We start from the raw sequence: 19,308 nt of genomic DNA, 5'->3' as shown, positions 1-19,308 counted from the left end.
GGTGGTGGTGACATTTAAGGGGCATTTAAATATCCGAACAGGCAGGGAATAGACGGACAGACCAATAGTTTGGACGGACTTGGGTTATTTTAGTTTAGTTTAGTTTGGAGATACAGCGCGGAAACAGGCCCTTCGGCCCACCGTGTCCGCGCCGACCAGTGATCCCCGCACACTAACACTATCCTACACACACTAGGGACAGATTTTACATTTATACCAAGCCAATTAACCTACAAACCTGCACGTCTTCAGAGTGTGGGAGGAAACCGGAGCACCCGGAGAAGACCCACGCAGGTCACGGGGAGAACGTGCAAACTCCGTACAGACAGCGCCCGTAGTCGGGATCGAACCCGGGTCTCCGGCACTGCATTCGCTGTCAGGCAGCAACTCTACCGCTGCGCCACCGTGACGCCCATTTTGGTGGAATGCCAGAGGTTGAGGGGAGACCTGGTAGAAGTGTATGAAGTCATGAGAGGCAGAGATAGGGTAGGCAGTCAGGGCCTTTTGCCCAGGGCGGAACTGGTGGGGGTGGAAGCAGATACGGTAGTGGTGTTTCAGAGGGTTTTAGACAGGTACATGGATATGCAGGGAATGGAGGGACATGGATCACGTGCAGGCGGGTAAGAGTTGGTCTTGGCATGGTGGTGGGCACGGACATTGTGGGCCGAAGGGCCTGTTCCTGCGCTGTGCTATTCTATGTTAATACTGCAGAGTGAGTAATGAATGCAGAGCGCTGTGAGTCAGCAGTCTGAGGTCTCTCTCTCTCTCTCTCTCTCTCTCTGTCTCCCTAGTGTGCAGGAAGTGGATGAGAAAGCGGGATATCATGGAACTAGTGTGTGAACGGGTGATCAATGGTCGGTGTGAACGGGTGATCAATGATCAATGGTAACGAAGGGCCTGTTACTAAGCCCCTCGGGGTCCTCTTAAATCTTCCCTCTCTCAGTTTACAACCTGCTGTAAAATTAAACCATTCACGGCAGCAAATATTCTGCTTCGGTAACCTACAACCCATTGGTATGAACATTCGGGGCGGCACGGTGGCGCATCGGTAGAGTTGATGCCTCACAGCGCCAGAGACCCGGGTTCCATCCTGACTACGGGCGCTGTCTGTACGGAGTTTGTACATTCTCCCCGTGACCTGCGTGGGTTTTCTCCGGGTGCTCCGGTTTCCTCCCACATTCCAAAGGTTTGTCGGTTAATTGGCTAGTTGTCCCTCGTGTGTGTAGGAGGTCGGGCTGCCAACCGTCCCGTATTAGCCGGGACATCCCGTATTTTGGGCTAAGTTAGTTTGTCCCGTACGGGACCGCCCTTGTCCCGTATTAGTAGGGTTGCCAACTTCCTCACTCCCAAATAAGGGACAAAGGGTGATGTCACCGCCCCGCGCCCCACGTGACCTCACCCAGCCAGCGGCCACGTGCTCCCGGCCCAGGCGGCCGCCATTGGTGGAGCGGGAGCACGTGGCCGCTGGCTGGGTGAGGTCACGTGGGGCGCGGGGCGGTGACGTCACCTTGTCCCGTATTTGGGAGTGAGGAAGTTGGCAACCCTAGTAGGATAGGACTAGTGTGCAGGGATCGCCGGTCGGCCTGTTGTAGACTCGATGGGCCGAAGTGCCTGTTTCTGCACTGTATCTCCAAGCTAAAATTCCTAAACACAAGCCGCCAAACCCTGTGCTTTGGAGCAAGTCCTCTCGTAAGCATCCCTGCCGCTATTTCTCTGTGTTACACAAGAGCTTTGCATTAATCGGATCAGCTTTTACTGGCCTGTCAAAATCAGTCGACTCTTTACTGCAGAATGGATTTGACCTTTCCCTGCTAGTATGTGAGTCTTTATTTTAGATTAGAGATACAGCGTGGAAACAGGCCCTTCTGCCCACCGAGTCTACGCCAACCAGTGATCCTCTGGAGAAGGGTCTCGACCCGAAACGTCACCCATTCCTTCTCTCCAGAGATGCTGCCCGACCCGCTGAGTTACTCCAGCACTCTGTGAAACGTCACCTATCCATGTTCTCCAGAGATGCTGCCCGACCCACTGAGTTACTCCAGCACTCTGTGAAACGTCACCTATCCATGTTCTCCACAGATGCTGCCTGACCCGCTGAGTCCGTCTCCATCCCAACCACACACACAATCCGTTTGGGCCCTGCTCTAGAATAATAAATACCGTGCAGGCTCACAGTCACCATCATATTAGATTGCTTCGTTTTCTGTCTGCATTATTTCACTCTAAGGCCTACTTCACAGTCTGTGTGTGTACGCCACTGGGAAGGATATCTCCTGTTTACATGTTGCAATGAGATTACTACAGTGTAGGAAGGAACTGCAGATGCTGGTTTATACCGGAGATAGGCACGAAATGCTGGAGTAACTCAGCGGGTCAGGCAGCAATTTACAACTCTCTTTTAAATCCACCGCCTTCTGTGGCAGAGAATTCCACAAATTCACAGCTCTCTGGGATGCAAAAGCTTTTCACTGTACCTCGGTATAGGTGACAATTAACTAAACTCAAACTGAAACATGGAAATCTTCTTTGAACCCTTTCAAGTTTGACAACACAAAAAAACTGACCAGTGTGCAAGTATAAACTCACTGAAGTCTAGGGTTGCCAATTGTCCCGCATTAGCTGGGACATTCCGTATTTTGGGCTAAATTGGTTTGTCCCTTATGGGACCGCCCTTGTCCCATATTAGGCCCAGGGGGCGCTGTAGGCCCGGACGCTGTAGGCCCGGACGCTGTAGGCCCGGACGCTGTAGGCCCGGACGCTGTAGGCCCGGACAGTGTAGGTCCGGAGGCCCGGGCACCGCCAAATGGATGTTGCATACAACCTTCCTCCCGGGCCGGACGGCTGCCATGCTGCCCGACCCGCTGAGTTACTCCAGCACTCTGTGAAACGTCACCTATCCATGTTCTCTACAGATGCTGCCTGACCCGCTGAGTGTAAGCTACCCAAGCGAAATATGAGGTGCAGTTCCTCCAATTTGCGCTGGGCCTCACTCTGACATTAGCCCTTGCATCCTCTCCCCCTTCCCAGTTCTCCCACCAGTCTTCCTGTCTCCGACTACATCCTATCTCTGTCCCGCCCACCCCCCCTGACATCAGTCTGAAGAAGGGTCTCAACCCGAAACGTCACCCATTCCCCATCTCCAGAGATGCTGCCTGTCACGCTGAGTTACTCCAGCACTTTGTGTCTATTTGTGATTTAAGCCAGCGCCTGCAGTTCCTTCCTCCACTTTCTGTGCAGTCAGTGTGAGTTGAGTTTGTTGTCACGTGTACCGAGGTACAGTGATTGGTTGTTGTTGCGTGCCAGCGGAAAGACTGTATTAATCTTGATTCCCACATTTGGAGGTGTGGAGATGCACAATGTTTTGTTGGGGAAGTGCCGGTAGGTGACAGGATCACGAGTGTTTGGTGGCAGCAGTAGTTGTGAAGCTTATTGTTGCTGCCTTCACTGGAGTTAGTTTGCAGACGTGAAGACAATTATCGGGGTGTACTCTTAGCGGGCACTGCTCACTTCATCATCTGGCCATTTGTGTTGTGCACACTTGCTACAATATAAAATATAATTAGAATATAAGAACAGCAATGTTATGCTGAGGCTTCACCATACATTGGTCAGAGCGTATTTGAAGTGTTATGGAATCTGAGGGGTATCTTTTTCACACAGAGGGTGGTGGATGTATGGAACGAGAGGAGGTAGTTGAGGCTGGGACTATCGCAATGTTTAAGAAACATTTGGACAGGTACATGGATAGGACAGATTTAGAGGGATATGGGTCAAACGCAGGCAGGTGGGACCAGTGTAGATGCGACACGTTGGCCGGTGTGGGCAAGTTGGGCCGAAGGGCCTGTTTCCACACTGTATCACTCTATGACTCTGTCAGAGGAAGGATGTGCTGGCTCTGGAGAGGGTCCAGAGGAGGTTTACCAGAATGATACCAGGAATGAGTGGGTTAACATATGATGAGCGTTTGTGGGCACTGGGCCTGTACTCGCTGGAGTTTAGAAGGATGAGGGGGGACCTCATTGAAACGTACAGAATAGTGAGCGGCCTGGATAGAGTGGATGTGGAGAGAATGTTTCCACTAGTGGGAGAGTCTAGGACCAGAGGGCACAGCCTCAGAATGAAAGGACGTTCCTTTAGGAAGGAGATGAGGAAGGATTTCTTTAGTCAGAGGGTGGTGAATCTGTGGAATTCATTGCCACAGACGGCTGTGGAGGCTAAATTTCCCCCCGACTCCATCAGTCCGAAAAAGGGTCCCGACCCAAAGCTTTGCCTGTCCATCTGCTTCCACAGATGCTGCCTGACCCGCTGAGTTTCCCCAACACCTTCTGTTTTGTGAATGGACAGATAACATAATGAAGTGTACGCTTCATTCTGAAGTTTCGATGAAGGTGTCCAGCCGAGAAAAAAATAAAACAGAGTTCCTCCAGCACTTCGTGCTTTACTGAAGAATAGTTCCGTTTAGTTCAGTTTATTGTCACGTGTACGGTGTACGGTAAAAAACCTTTGTTGCGCGCTAACCAGCCAGCGGAAAGACAATACATGGTTACAATCGAGCCATTCACAGTGTACAGATAGATACATGATAAGGGAATAACGTTTAGGGCAAGATAATGTCCGATTAAAAATAGTCCGAGGGTCTCCAGTGAAGTAGATGGGAGGTCAGGACCGCTCTCTAGCTGATGAGAGGATGGTTCAGTTGCCTGATAACAGCCGGGAAGAAACTGCCCCTGAATCTGGAGGTGTGCGTTTTCACACTTCTGTACCTCTTGCCCGATGGGAGAGGGGAGAAGAGGGAGTGGCCGGGGTGAGACTGGTCCTTGATGATGCTGCTGGCCTTGCCGAGGCATCGTGAGGTGTAGATGGAGTCAATGGAAGGGAGGTCGGTTTGTGTGATGGTCTGGGCTGCGTCCACAACTCTCTGCAATCTCTTTCGGCCTTGTGTATGGAGCTTGCAACCGGCGCATCTGTAGAAGATAGTGAGAGCTGTAGGAGGCGTGCCGAACTTCCCAAGCTTTGTGGGGAAGTAGAGGCGTTGTTGTGCGTTCCTGGCCGTTGATTTGACTTGACTGGTCGGGACGTTACTGGTGACGTTTACTTCGTGGAAGGTTCCAGCATCTGCAGATCCCATTGTTGGGGAAACCCCTTCCTTGTTCAGACTGTGGATGAGAAGCATAAATTTGATCTGACTCGAGCGATTTCATTTCATATCTGATATAATGAATTCCACTTACATCAGTTTACAAAATCTAGTACTGCAATTGACTTGTCGTTTCATCGAGTGCCGTCTCCTTGTTTGACTGTAACTGCAGCCGGGAGCTCGCTCTGTAAACGCTCTCAGGATGCCAGCCTCCCGCTGCCCATCAATAGATCAGCCAGAAAGGGATTCCATTTGTCTCTTCTGTCGGTTGTATAGCTGACAGGCTGCCTGCTTCCTCAGTGAGGCACGGGCCAGACCAGATGCAAAAGTGTCCAAGTGCGGAGTCGTGCATTTTGGTAGCAGGAATGCCGGGTAGACCAGGCAACGCTGACAAGGTGCAGAGGGACCTGGGAGTGCTGGTGCAGGATTCCCATCAAGTTCATTTGCAAGTCCAATCAGTTGTCAGGGAGGCATGCACAAAGCTAGCGCTTATTTCAAGAGCGCGAGAGCTGGGGAGGGGGAGGGACGGAGAGAGAGGGAGAGCAAGGGGTACGAACTTAGAGAAGTCAATATTCATATCCATCCAGTGAGAGGGCAGTGGAAGCCAAATCACTGGATGGATTTAAGAGAGAGTTAGATAGAGCTCTAGGGGCTACTGGAATCAAGGGATATGGGGAGAAGGCAGGCACGGGTTACTGATTGTGGATGATCAGCCATGATCACAATGAATGGCGGTGCTGGCTCGAAGGGCCGAATGGCCTCCTCCTGCACCTATTTTCTATGTTTCTATATACCGCTGGGTAAGGGTCTCGACTAATGAGGTGGACATGTTGGAAACTATCGATATTTGTTCATGATTAGTGCTGTTAGGATGTCAAGTATAATCCGCATTCATCTTGAAGTGATTTGTGTATCTCTGATGGAACATATTAAAGATGCATTATCATCCCAAAATAAGACAATGGTACACGAGTGTGTGAAATCTTGCCTTTAAAATCCCATTATTGCCTCCTAGTTAATTAACTGAAAACAATGGAGAAACTGGCTTCAGAAAGCCTTGTTGCTTAACTACACGTCTCCCAGCTGGTTTCCCAGCACTAATGCTGGCTATTAATCCTAAATACAAGAAAAATCAACATGCAAGGCAACACATTGAGCTGAAAAACTCCACCATTAAAGGGATCTACAGGCAGTCACGGTGGCGCAGCGGTAGAGTTGCCGCCTTACAGCGCTTGCAGCGCCGGAGACTCGGGTTCCATCCCGACTACGGGTGCTGTCTGTACGGAGTTTGTACGTTCTCCCCGTGATCTTCGGTTTCCTCCCACACTCCAAAGACGTGCAGGTATGTAGGTTAATTGGCTTGGTGTAAGTGTAAAGAAATTGTCCCTAGTGTGTGTAGGATAGTGTTGAATGTGCGGGGATCGCTGGTCGGCGCGGACTCGGTGGGCCGAAGGGCCTGTTTCCACGCTGTATCTCTAAACTAAACTAAAAAAGGAGGCGCTGCCTCAAAAAGGCAGCCAGCATCATCAGAGACCCACACCACCCTGGCCACACTCTCACTGACCCACACCACCCTGGCCACACTCTCACTGACCCACACCACCCTGGCCACACTCTCACTGACCCACACCACCCTGGCCACACTCTCACTGACCCACACCACCCTGGCCACACTCTCACTGACCCACACCACCCTGGCCACACTCTCACTGACCCACACCACCCTGGCCACACTCTCACTGACCCACACCACCCTGGCCACACTCTCACTGACCCACACCACCCTGGCCACACTCTCACTGACCCACACCACCCTGGCCACACTCTCACTGACCCACACCACCCTGGCCACACTCTCACTGACCCACACCACCCTGGCCACACTCCCATCTCGCTGCTACCATGGAGAAGAAGGTACAGGAGCCTGAAAACCGTGACCTCCAGGTTCAGGAACAGCTTCTTCCCAACAACCATCATGGTTTTAGTTTAGTTTAGAGATACAGCGCGGAAACAGTGCACGCCGACCAGCGATCCCCGCACACTAACACTGGGGGCCATTTACATTTATACCAAGCCAATTAACCTACAAACCTGTACGTCTTTGGAGTGTGGGAGGAAACTGTAGATCTCAGAGAAAATTCTGGTTAGGCACAGAGCGTGCAAACTCCGTACAGACAGTACCCGTGGTCAGGATGGAACCCGGGTCTCCGGCGCTGTGAGGCAGCAGCTCTACCCGCTGCGCCACCGTGCCGCCCTTTAACAAATTCATGAACATTGCACAAAACTAACTGAACTATAGATAGACACAAAGTGCTGGTGTAACTCAGCGGGTCAGGCAGGCAGCATCTCTGGAGAGAAGGAACTGGTGACGTTTCGGGTCAAGACCCATCTTCCAGGAACGTCACCCATTTCTTCTCTCCAGAGATGCTGCCTGTCCCGTTGAGTTACTCCAGCATTTTGTGTCCATCTTCGGTATAAACCAGCATCTGCAGGCCCTTCCTACACTAACTAAACCATGAACTATGGTCCATGAACCTTCCCTCTCCACAGAAGCCACTGGCCTTGCTAGTTACTTCCAGTTTTATTTCTGTGTTCATCATCTGCTTCCAAATCCAGAGTGCAGGGTTAGGAGAGGTCAGTGCCTGAGTTTAAAGCCTTTCATTAAGTCTAATCTCCAATGCTCTTACACAATCAGATGTTTCTGTGGATTTGAATTTTAGCATCAGGCTATTAGTCTATTAATAAAATCCACAACAGTTCTGGAAATCTGAAGGTAGACACAAAATCTGGAGTAAGAGCCTGTCCCATGTAGGCGATTTCTTAGGCGACTGCCGGCGACTGTCATAGCAGGCCGCCCAAAAAACGGTGACTGGACCCCCCCTACGACAATGTCTACGACAAGCTACAACAACCTACCACCTAGTCGATGTCAAGCTACGGGAAGCTACCGACAACCGGCGACCCAGTCGTCGCGACCTAGGACGTCCACCTACGACTGCACCTACGACAACCTACGACCACACAGGCGACAACCGAAGACAACCTACGTCCACCCGCGACAAGCTACGGCCGACAACTGAAGACAATTCACGTCATTTTGGCCTCCGGTTTTGACGCTGGTGCCTGTCGCCGGTTGACGTAGGGAGTCGCCAATGGAATTCACCGAAGTCCGCACCGGCGCCAACTTACGTTACCTGGGGACAACCTACAACAGCGCCCACGTCAGGAGACGTCAAGCTACGCTCATTGGCGTCAAACCCACTGTCGCCAAAATATTTGTCAACATTCTGAAGATCCAGCGACGACCAGAAAGACGCTGCGACTCTTTGAAGACGACTCACGACCGTGCCCGCGACACCCCGGCAACCGTGCGGCAACGGCCTAGTCACCTGCCGGGGCCTAAACAATCACTCAGCGGGGCAGGCAGCATCTCTGGAGAGAAGGAATGGGTGACGTTTCGGGTCGAGACCCTTCTTCAGACTGAGAGTCAGGGCCGAGGGAGACACAGAGATATGGAAGGGTAAGGTGTGAAAGCACAGATCAAAGGGGACGATGGTCAAGGTAATGTAGAATGGCACATTTCTGGCTGAGGGGAAGGTGATAATGAGTCTTTGGAGTGTGGGAGGAAACCGGAGATCTCGGAAAAAACCCACGCAGGTCACGGGGAGAACGTACAAACTCCGTACAGACAGCGCCCTTTGTCGGGATGGAACCCGGGTCTCTGGAGCTGTGAGGCAGCAACTCTACCGCTGTGCCAATGTGCTGCCCCCAGCAAAATAATTTTTTAATACTTTGTGTTTAATGTTTAATTCACAATCAAAAATGTAATAAAACCTGAATTGATGGGAGCCTTGGCTTATTAAACTATGTTTCACTGTGCAGAACTGTACGTCTATTATGCATGAGATTTTTTAATTGCATTGCATGAATTGTTTTGTAAGAAATGCATGTAGCGTTGTATACATATTGAGTTGTAGCGCGTCAGAGTTTAATAACATTTGTTCTCTGACACAAAGTCATTACAGGAAGGATGTGGTGGTTTTGGAGAGGATGCAGAGGAGGTATTGCAGAAAGCTGCTTGGATCAGAGGGTAGGCACAAAGTGCTGGAGTAACTCAGCGGGTCAGGCAGCATCTGTGGAGAGAAGGAACGGGGGACGTTCCGGGTCGAGACCCTTCTTCAGACTGATGTCAGGGGAGGGGGCGCGACACAGATAGAATGTAGTCGGAGACTGGTGGGAGAACTGGGAATGGGGAGGGGATGGAGAGAGAGGGAAAGCAGGGACTGTCTGGAGTTAGAGAAGTCAATGTTCATACCGCTGGGGTGTAAACTACCCAAGCGAAATAAGAGGTGCTGTTCCTCCAATTTGCGCTGGGCCTCACTCTGACTGAAGAAGGCCCTTTGATTAAAGTTTCTTTTGATTTTTAAAACAAAAATTGATGCTCTTAGATAAAGTCTTGATTGTCTTGCGTGTGTGTAAGGTTTTCATTTACGATAATCGCCAGGGCTGTGCTCGATCCTGACCTCCTTTCTCTCTCTCTCTCTCTCTCTTTATTTTTTCAGCGGTGCCTTTTCCGAAGTGGTGATGGCCAAGGAGAGGACCAGCGGCAAAATGTTTGCCATCAAATGCATCCCGAAGAAGGCGTTGAAGGGCAAGGAGAACAGCATTGAGAATGAGATCGCCGTTCTCCGGAGGTGAGAGAGGACCCCTCTATAGGGTTGCCAACTTCCTCACTCCCAGATAAGGGACAAAATGTGACATCTGTCTGGGCCTACAGCAGCCCCGGGCCTATAGTGTCCGGGCCTAAAACTGTCCGGCCTATAGTGTCCAGGCCTACAGTGTCCGGGCCTACAGTGTCCGGGCCCACAGCGGCCCCTGGGCCTACAGTGTCCCCTGGGCCTACAGTGACCGGGCCTACAGTGTCCGGGCCTACAGTATCCGGGCCTACAGTGTCCGGGCCTACAATGTCCGGGCCTACAGTGTCCAGGCCTACAGTATCCGGGCCTACAGTGTCCGGGCCTACAGTGTCCGGGCCTACAGTGCCCGGGCCTACAGTGTCCGGGCCTACAGTGTCCGGGCCTACAGTGTCCGGGTCTACAGTGTCCGGGCCTACAGTACCAGGGCCTACAGCACCCCCCCCCCCCCCCCCCCCGAGTCTAAATATGGGATGCCCCGGCTAATACGGGACAGTTGGCAACCCTACCCCTCTATCTGAGGAAGGATGTGGTGGCTCTGGAGAGGGTCTAGAGGAGGTTTATGAGAACGATCCCAGGGATGAGTGGGTTAACATACGATGAGGGTTTGTTGGCACTGGGCCTGTACTCGCTGGAGTTTAGAGATGAGGGGGGGGACCTCATTGAAACTTACCGAATAGTGAAAGGCCTGGATAGAGTGGATGTGGAGAGGATGGAGTGGGTAGTTCAGGCAGGTAGTATTGCTACATTTAAGAAGCATTTAGACAGGTACATGGATAGGACAGGTTTGGAGGGATATGGACCAAACACTATAAGGTGGGAATAGTGTAGATGGGACATGTTGGCCGGTGTGGGCAAGTTGGGCCGAAGGGCCTGTTTCCACGCTATGTGACTCTATGACTCTAAATTTAAAATCTTTCAAATTTGAGACTGAAGAAAGGTCCCGAACCGAAACATCATCTATCTATGTTCTTCACAGATGCTGCCTGACCGACCCTCTGAGTTCTTCCAGCCCTTTGTGTTTTGGTCCAAACTCCAGCACCTGCATTTCCTTGTGTTTCCGTGTGCTCTCATACTTACTATGCACACGCACACGCATACACACTCGCGCACGCACACACACACACATGCACTATGCACGTATAGACACACAGATACATATGTGCCGACGGACACAGACTGACACACATAATCACATAGATACACACACACACACACACACACACACACACACACACACACACACACACACACACACACACACACACACTCATACACACACTAACACAGACACACACGCACAGACACACACATGCACACACACACTCGCACGCCCACGCACACACACCGACACCCACGCACACACCCACGCACACACACACACAGCCACACACACAGCCACACACACACAGAGCCACACACACACACACACACACACACACACACACACAGCCACACACACACACACACACACACACAGCCACACACACACACACACACACAGCCACACACACACACACACACAGCCACACACACACAGCCACATACACACACACACACACAGCCACACACACACACACACACAAATCCTTGCTGTGTTCTCTGCTGCAGGGAGCTGGCCACAGACCGCCCCCTCTCCAGTCCCCCCTCCCCGTGTGTCTGTGTGAGCCCTTGCCTCAGAGCAGAGCAGATTAAATCTTCTAATGATCAGCCACTGAAGATTAATTGTCAATTAAACCACTGATGGATACAGTGCGCATTTCCCAATGTTTATTAAACTGCACCCAGCGATTTATCGGCTGAGGAGCCAACAGGAACCAAACGCGGCGGTGCAGCGGGTAGAGCCGCTGCCTCCCAGCGCCCGAGACTTGGGTTCCATCCTGACCGCGGGCGCTGTCTGTACGGAGTTTGCACGTTCTCCCCGTGACCTGCGTGGGTTTTCTCCGAAATGGCCCGTTGGTTTGATAGCTGAAGATTTCAATGAACTCGTTAACATTCATGGAGCTAGCCCTCTATCTGGTCAGTGATATGAACAAACACCAATAAAGCTTTCTATTTCCTTTTCCCCCCAAATAATATATTTCTGAGGCAGTAACGCAGTTGTTTGGTCAGTTAAAAGCTGAGCCGTTTGTCTAACCACTAATACGCTACAGTAAGCATTAAAACATTTGGCAATGCTCCCACCTCTGTAACAGTTATCAATCTTCCCTCCACCACTTCCAACAGCATTTACAGAAACATAGATTCAGGGAACTCAGCGTTTGTCGGCACTGGGCCTGTACTCGCTGAAGTTTAGAAGGATGAGGGGAGGGAGGGATCTCAATGAAACCTACCCATTAGTGAGCGGCCTGGATAGAGTGGATGTGGAGAGGATGTTTCCACTAGTGGGAGAGTCTAGGACCAGAGGGCACAGTCTCAGAATTAAAAGGACGTTCCTTTAGGAAGGAGATGAGGAGGAATTTCTTTAGTCAGAGGGTAGTGAATCTGTGGGATTCATTGCCACAGGCGGCTATGGAGGCCACAACCCCTCCTTCCCTCCACCCTTCCCTCACTCATTCCCTTCGTCCCTGCTCCCCTCCTCCCCCTGTTCCCCCCCACCCCCCCCATCGTTACCCCCCTCCCTCCCCTCGTGCCCTCCTTCTGTGTTAACCAGGGGTCTGTGTAGAGAGGGGGCCTGCAGGGAGGCCCTGTATTGAACAGTCAGTGCCCTGCCCGTTGTGGCAGCTCAGTGAACCCAGGTTGAGTCTGACTACGGCACGGTGATGCAGCGGGTAGAGCTGCTACCTCACAGCGCCGCAGACCCGGGTTCCATCCTGACCTCGGGTGCTGTCTGTGTGTGTGTGGAGTTTGCACATTCTCGCTGTGACCTGCGTGGGTTTTCTCCGGGCGCTCCGGTTTCCTCCCACATCCCAAAGACGTGCGGGTTTGTGGGTTAATCGGCCCCTCTGTAAATTGCCCCCTCGTGTGCAGGGAGTGGATGAGGAAGTGGGATAACACGGAACAAGTGTGAGCGGGCGATCGCTGGTCGGCATGGACTCGGTGGGCCGAAGGGCCTGTTTCTGTGCTGTGTCTCCAAACTAAACAGATTCCGTTTCTTCATTAGACTTCATCAGGTGGGCACTAAAGTGTAGGTGTTCCCCAGAGCTGGCCGCTGACCTGTTTATAAGTAAGGCAGCAGAATGATGAGCTGGAGATTTGTATCTCGCAGATTGTAACATGGATTCAATCAGACTTGAAATTTAGCAATTAATCAACACGTACAGAACAGACATCCCCGGAATCTGTTACCATCTCTGTTCCCACCTCAGCTCCACCTCTTTCAGTCTGGATCCCACTCCAAACACACACTGATGGCAAAGACAGTCACAGAGTGCTGGAGTAACTCAGCGGGTCAGGCAGCATCTCTGGAGAACATGGATAGGTGACGTTTCACAGAGTGCTGGAGTAACTCAGCGGGTCAGGCAGCATCTGTGGAGAACATGGATAGGTGACGTTTCACAGAGTGCTGGAGTAACTCAGTGGGTCAGGCAGCATCTCTGGAGAACATGGATAGGTGACGTTTCACAGAGTGCTGGAGTAACTCAGCGGGTCAGGCAGCATCTCTGGAGAACATGGATAGGTGACGTTCTGACCCGAAACTTCACCCATCCCTTTTTCTCGAGAGGTGCTGCCTGACCTGCTGAGTTATTCCAGCACTTTGTGACCATCCTTGGTATAAACCAACATCTGCAGTTTCTTTCTACACTCTAAAAGGACAGGTAGAATGAAAATGTTGCTTGCTGCAGCATCTCAGGCATGTGGACTCAGAGCAATGCCAACAGCAGTAATTCTCTCTTTATGGGGAAATGGAGTTTCTATAGACGGAGATTATAACGAGCCGTGAAGTCAAGTTGGTTAATTGTGAGTAGGTGTTATTTAACACACTGACAAGGCAAGCTAGTTGTAAAGGTCAGGACTACATTGCCATTTTCTGCATTGGACATCGTTCTATTACGGGCAGTTCCCTAGGGAACAGTTTAGTTTAATTTAGTTTAGAGATACAGCGCGCATACACACCCTTCGGCCCACGGGTCCGCGCCGACCAGCGATCCCCGCACACTCACACTATCCTACACACACTAGGGACAATTTACATTAGCATCAAGCCAATTAACCCACAAACCTGCACGTCTTTGGAGTGCGGGAGGACACCGAAGATCTCAGAGAAAACCCACGCAGGTCACGGGGAGAACGTACAAACTCCGTACAGACGGCGCCCGTAGTCGGGATTGAACCCGGGTCTCTGGCGCCGTGAGGCAGCAGCTCTACCCGCTGCACCACCGTGCCATCCTAATAATTTAGTTTAGAGATACAGTGGGGAAACAGGCCCACCCTGTACACAATAACGTTTCTAAATTGCCCCTAGCGTGTGTAGGATAGTGTTAGTGTGCGGGGTGCAGACCTTGGGCTGAAGGGCCTGTTTCCGCGCTGTATCTCTGAACAAAACTAAACTAATCTTGGTCGGAATGGGCGAGTTGAGACGAAGGGCCTGTTTCCACATTCTATGACTCTATAACTTAGTCATGCAAATCAGTTCCTTCGGCCCAACCTGTCCATACCGACCAAAATGCCCCATCTAGACTAGTCCCACGTACGCACATTTGGCCCACATCCTCTAAACCTGTTCTATCTGCGTACCTGTCCAGAACCAGGTGAGGAGGCTTTGGTGAGGATGCAGAGAAACTGCAGAAGCTAGTTAATAGATAAAAGGACACAGAGTGCTGGAGTAACTCAGCGGGTCAGGCAGCATCTCTGGAGAACATGGGATAGGAGATGTTTCAGGTCGAGATATTGTTCATGTTCACATGTGATAGGAGCAGAATTAGGCCATTCGGCCCATTGAGCCTACTCCATCATCCAATCATGGCTGATCTATCTCTCCCTCCTAACCCCATTCCCCTGCCTTCTCCACTGACCACCGACGCCAGTACTAATCAAGAATCTGGCAATCTCCACCTCAAAGATACCCACTGACTTGTGGCCTCCACAGCCTTCTGTGGCAATGAATTCCACAGATTCACCACCCTCTGACTAAAGAAATTCCTCCTCATCTCCTTCCTAACTGAATGTCCTTTAATTCTGAGGCTGTGCCCTCTGGTCCTAGTCTCTCCCACTAGTGGAAACATCCTCTCCACATCCACTCTATCCAGGCCGCTCACTATTTGGAAAGTTTCAATGAGGTTCCACCACCTCATCCTTCCAAACTCCAGCGAGTTTCCAGCCTCTTCCCTTCAAGCAGTCCCAGTAAATGCCTCTTGAATTGGCTTCTAGCCATGGAGGGGAGTGAGGGGGAATGGCTGTCTTCAGAGACAGGCATGCAGGTAGAACCCCAACAGATCAACACACTACATTAATAAAAGGTGTTATTGACAACCTGCTGTTCAAACAGCATTTGTTAAACACAGCTCACGCTGGCTTCAAAGATGCTTTTCCATCTACCCAGCACCTGAGACCGAGTCTTGTTGATCTGACTCATCGCACAGTCACTGGGCGAAATGGCACGGAAACAGGCCCTTCAGCCCAACTGGTCCATGCCAACCAATGCTAGTCCCTCTGATCCAGCCACCCTATCCGAGAAAGGACACAAAGTGCTGGAGTAACTCAGTCTGAAGAAGGGTGTCGACCCGAAACGTCACCCATTCCCTCTCTCCTAGATGCTGCCTGGCCTGCTGAGTTACTCCAGCATTTTGTGATACCTTCGATTTGTACCGGCATCTGCAGTTATTTTCCTACGCAACTCAGCAGGTCAGGCCAGAGCCAGGTACTGTAAGGAGGAAGGAACAGCAGATGCTGGTTTAAAGCGAAGAGAGACACAAAAAGCTGGAGTAACTCAGTGGGACAGGCAGCATCTCCAGAGAGAAGGAATGGGTGACGTTTCGGGTCGAGACCACTCTTCAGACACTGTAACAACATTTAAAAGGCGTTTGGACAGGTACATGTGTAGGACTGGTGTAGATGTTTTCACACTGTATGACTCTATGGGTGGCAGGGTGGTGCAGCGGTAGAGTTTGGGGGTATGGGGAGAAGGCAGGAACGGGGTACTGATTGAGAATGATCAGCCATGATCACATTGAATGGCGGTGCTGGCTCGAAGGGCCGAATGGCCTCCTCCTGCACCTATTGTCTAGAGTTGCTGCCTTACAGGCCAGAGAGCTTACAGAGTCAGGTTCGATCCCGACTACGGGCGCTGTCTGTACGGAGTTTGTACGTTTTTCCCGTGACCTGCGTGGGTTTCCTCCGGTAACCTCGATTTCCACCAACAACGTAAACACTTGTAGGTTAATTAGCTTCGGTAAGTTGAAGCATTGTCCCTAGTGTGTGTAGGATAGTGTTAGTGTGCGGGGATCGCTGGTCGGTGTGGACTCGGTGGGCCGAAGAACCTGTTTCCACGCTGTATCTCACCAACATGGGTAGTTATCTGGCATAGCATTTGATATTAAAAAGATCTTTTTGTTGCTTTTCTGATATAAAAAGTATTATTAAATTATCTTCACTTTTTAATGGATGCAAAATGCCGGAGTAACTCAGCGGGGCAGGCAACATCTCTGGATGGAAGGAATGGGTGATGTTTCGGATCGAGACCCTTCTTCAGTCTCTGAATTCACCCATTCCTTTGATCCACAGATGCTGCCTGTCCCGCTGAGTTACTCCAGCACTTTGTGTCTATCTTCGGTGTAAACCAGCATCTGCAGTTCCTTCCTACACATATCTTCGCTTTATGATGGTCTTCTGTTGCCTTAATGAAGCAGCACAAACACATGCCTGAAGAAGGGTCTTCAGAGATCCATGGTCTCCAGAGATGCTGCCTGACCCGCTGAGTTACTCCAGCACTCTGTAAAACGTCACCTATCCATGTTCTCCACAGATGCTGCCTGACCCGCTGAGTTACTCCAGCACTCTGTGAAACATCACCTATCCATGTTCTCCAGAGATGCTGCCTGACCCGCTGAGTTACTCCAGCACTCTGTAAAACGTCACCTATCCATGTTCTCCAGAGATGCTGCTTGACCCACTGAGTTACTCCAGCACTCTGTGAAACATCACCTATCCATGTTCTCCAGAGATGCTGCCTGACCCGCTGAATTACTCCAGCACTCTATGTCTATCTTTGTAAACTAACATCTGCAGTTCCTTGTGTCTACAAACATGTGTCAGGATTTTACAAGTGTTAAAAAAGTGGTAACCTTTGGGATTTTCCTGTGCAGATGGTGAGAGGAACGCATTGTTAATTGTTAGGTTATTGTATGTTATCTGCAGCATTGTGTTTAGGGGCCAGTTATGCAGCAGCAAGTCAGAATTTCATTGTTACGGGTGTCAGGGGTTATGGGGAGAAGGCAGGAGAATGGGGTCAGGAGGGAGAGATAGATCAGCCGTGATTGAATGGCGGAGTAGACTTGATGGGCCGAATGGCCTAATTCTGCTCCTAGAACCTATGAGCTGATGAACAGTGAAATTACATTTGTTGCGTGCTATCCAGTCAATGAAAAGACTACAAGTGATTATAATCGAGCCGTCCACAGTGTACAGTGTACAGGATATAGGCGATAATGTTTAGTGCAAGGTAAAGTCCAATTAAAGACAGTCTGGAGCTCCCCAAATGAGGTAGATGGGAGGTCAGGACCGCTCTCTAGTTGGCGAGAGGACGGTTCAGTTGCCTGATAACAGCCGGGAAGAAACTGTCCCTGAATCTGGAAGTGTGTGTTTTCACACTTCTGTACCTCTTGCCCGATGGGAGAGGGGAGAAGAGGGAGTGAACGGGGTGAGACTGGTCCTTGATTATGCTGTTGGCCTTGCCGAGGCAGCATGAGGTGTAGATGGAGTCAGTGGGGGGGGGTGGTTTATATGACTTTGATTCTCGAGAACTCAATCCGTTCCATTCTGTCTTTCAGGATCAAGCATGAAAACATAGTGGCACTAGAAGACATCTATGAAAGTCCGAACCATTTGTATCTGGTGATGCAACTGTGAGTGAACGACATTTGAGTCTCAATGCTTCCTGGCACTCAGGCTGTTTGCAATGAAACGTGATCTTAAGAGAGGTGTACGATGATATTAAAGATGTGTATAAAATCAACAGCAGTAAATATCATAACAAGAGGAGTTGAGTATAGGAGCAAAGAGGTCCTTCTGCAGTTGTACAGGGCCCTAGTGAGACCGCACCTGGAGTACTGTGTGCAGTTTTGGTCTCCAAATTTGAGGAAGGATATTCTTGCTATTGAGGGCGTGCAGCGTAGGTTTACTAGGTTAATTCCCGGAATGGCGGGACTGTCGTATGTTGAAAGACTGGAGCGACTAGTCTTGTATACACTGGAATTTAGAAGGATGAGAGGAGATCTTATCGAAACGTACAAGATTATTAAGGGGTTGGACACGTTGGAGGCAGGAAACATGTTCCCAATGTTGGGGGAGTCCAGAACCAGGGGCCACAGTTTAAGAATAAGGGGTAGGCCATTTAGAACTGAGATGAGGAAAAACTTTTTCAGTCAGAGAGTTGTGAATCTGTGGAATTCTCTGCCTCAGAAGGCAGTGGAGGCCAATTCTCTGAATGCATTCAAGAGAGAGCTAGATAGAGCTCTTAAGGATAGCGGAGTTAGGGGGTATGGGGAGAAGGCAGGAACGGGGTATTGATTGAGAATGATCAGCCATGATCACATTGAATGGCGGTGCTGGCTCGAAGGGCCGAATGGCCTCCTCCTGCACCTATTGTCTATTGTCTATAAATATCGGGTGCTCTAGGAAAGATGTCATTAAGTTGGAAAGAGTTTAGTTTAATTTAGTTTTATTTTAGAGATACAGCGCGGAAACAGGCCCTTTCGGCCCACCGGGTCCGCGCCGACCAGCGATCCCCGCACACTAACACTATCCTACACCCACTAGAGACAATTTTTACATTTACCGAGCCAATTAAACTACAAACCTGCACGTCTTTGGAGTGTGGGAGGAAACCGAAGATCTCAGAGAAAACCCACGCGGGTCACGGGGAGAACGTACAAACTCCGTACAGACAGCACCCGTAGTCGGGATCGAACCCGTGTCTCCGGCGCTGCATTCGCTGTCAGGCAGCAACTCTACCGCTGCGCCACCGTGACCGCCCTAAGTTGGTGACAGTTTGGTTCAGTTGCCTGATGAGTGTGCTGAAAAGATTTTGGATGATGTTGCCAGGACTTGAGGGCTTGAGCTCCAGGGAGAGGTTGAGCTGGCTGGGATACTATTCCTTGGAGCGCAGGAGGATGAGGGGGGGAGATCTTATAGAGGTGGATAAAATCATGAGGGGAATAGACCGGCCGATTGCACAACCCTTTACTCAGAGTAGGGGAATCAAGAACCAGGTTCAAGGTGAGAGGGGAAAGATTTAATAGGAACCTGAGGGGTAACTTTTTCACTCAGAGGGTGGTGATGTATCTGGAACGAGCTGCCAGAGGAGGTAGTGGAGGGAGA

At 50.7% G+C, this 19,308-nt stretch overlaps 1 protein-coding gene across 1 annotated transcript; it reads left to right on the top strand.

Moving 5' to 3' along the window:
- Nucleotides 1-808: 808 nt before the first annotated feature.
- Nucleotides 809-17,838, top strand: LOC144604749 (calcium/calmodulin-dependent protein kinase type 1D-like). The gene is made up of 3 exons (XM_078419380.1): nt 809-885; nt 9,700-9,831; nt 17,760-17,838. The coding sequence occupies exons 1-3, from the start codon at nt 824-826 to the stop codon at nt 17,836-17,838; spliced, it is 273 nt and encodes a 90-aa protein (XP_078275506.1). The 5' UTR covers nt 809-823.
- Nucleotides 17,839-19,308: the final 1,470 nt, after the last annotated feature.

Source organism: Rhinoraja longicauda, chromosome 23 (assembly GCF_053455715.1).
Source record: "Rhinoraja longicauda isolate Sanriku21f chromosome 23, sRhiLon1.1, whole genome shotgun sequence".
In the NCBI taxonomy this organism is placed as follows: domain Eukaryota; kingdom Metazoa; phylum Chordata; class Chondrichthyes; order Rajiformes; family Arhynchobatidae; genus Rhinoraja; species Rhinoraja longicauda.
Note: the sequence above shows the minus strand (reverse complement) of the source record. Positions and strands in the feature narration are given on the sequence as shown.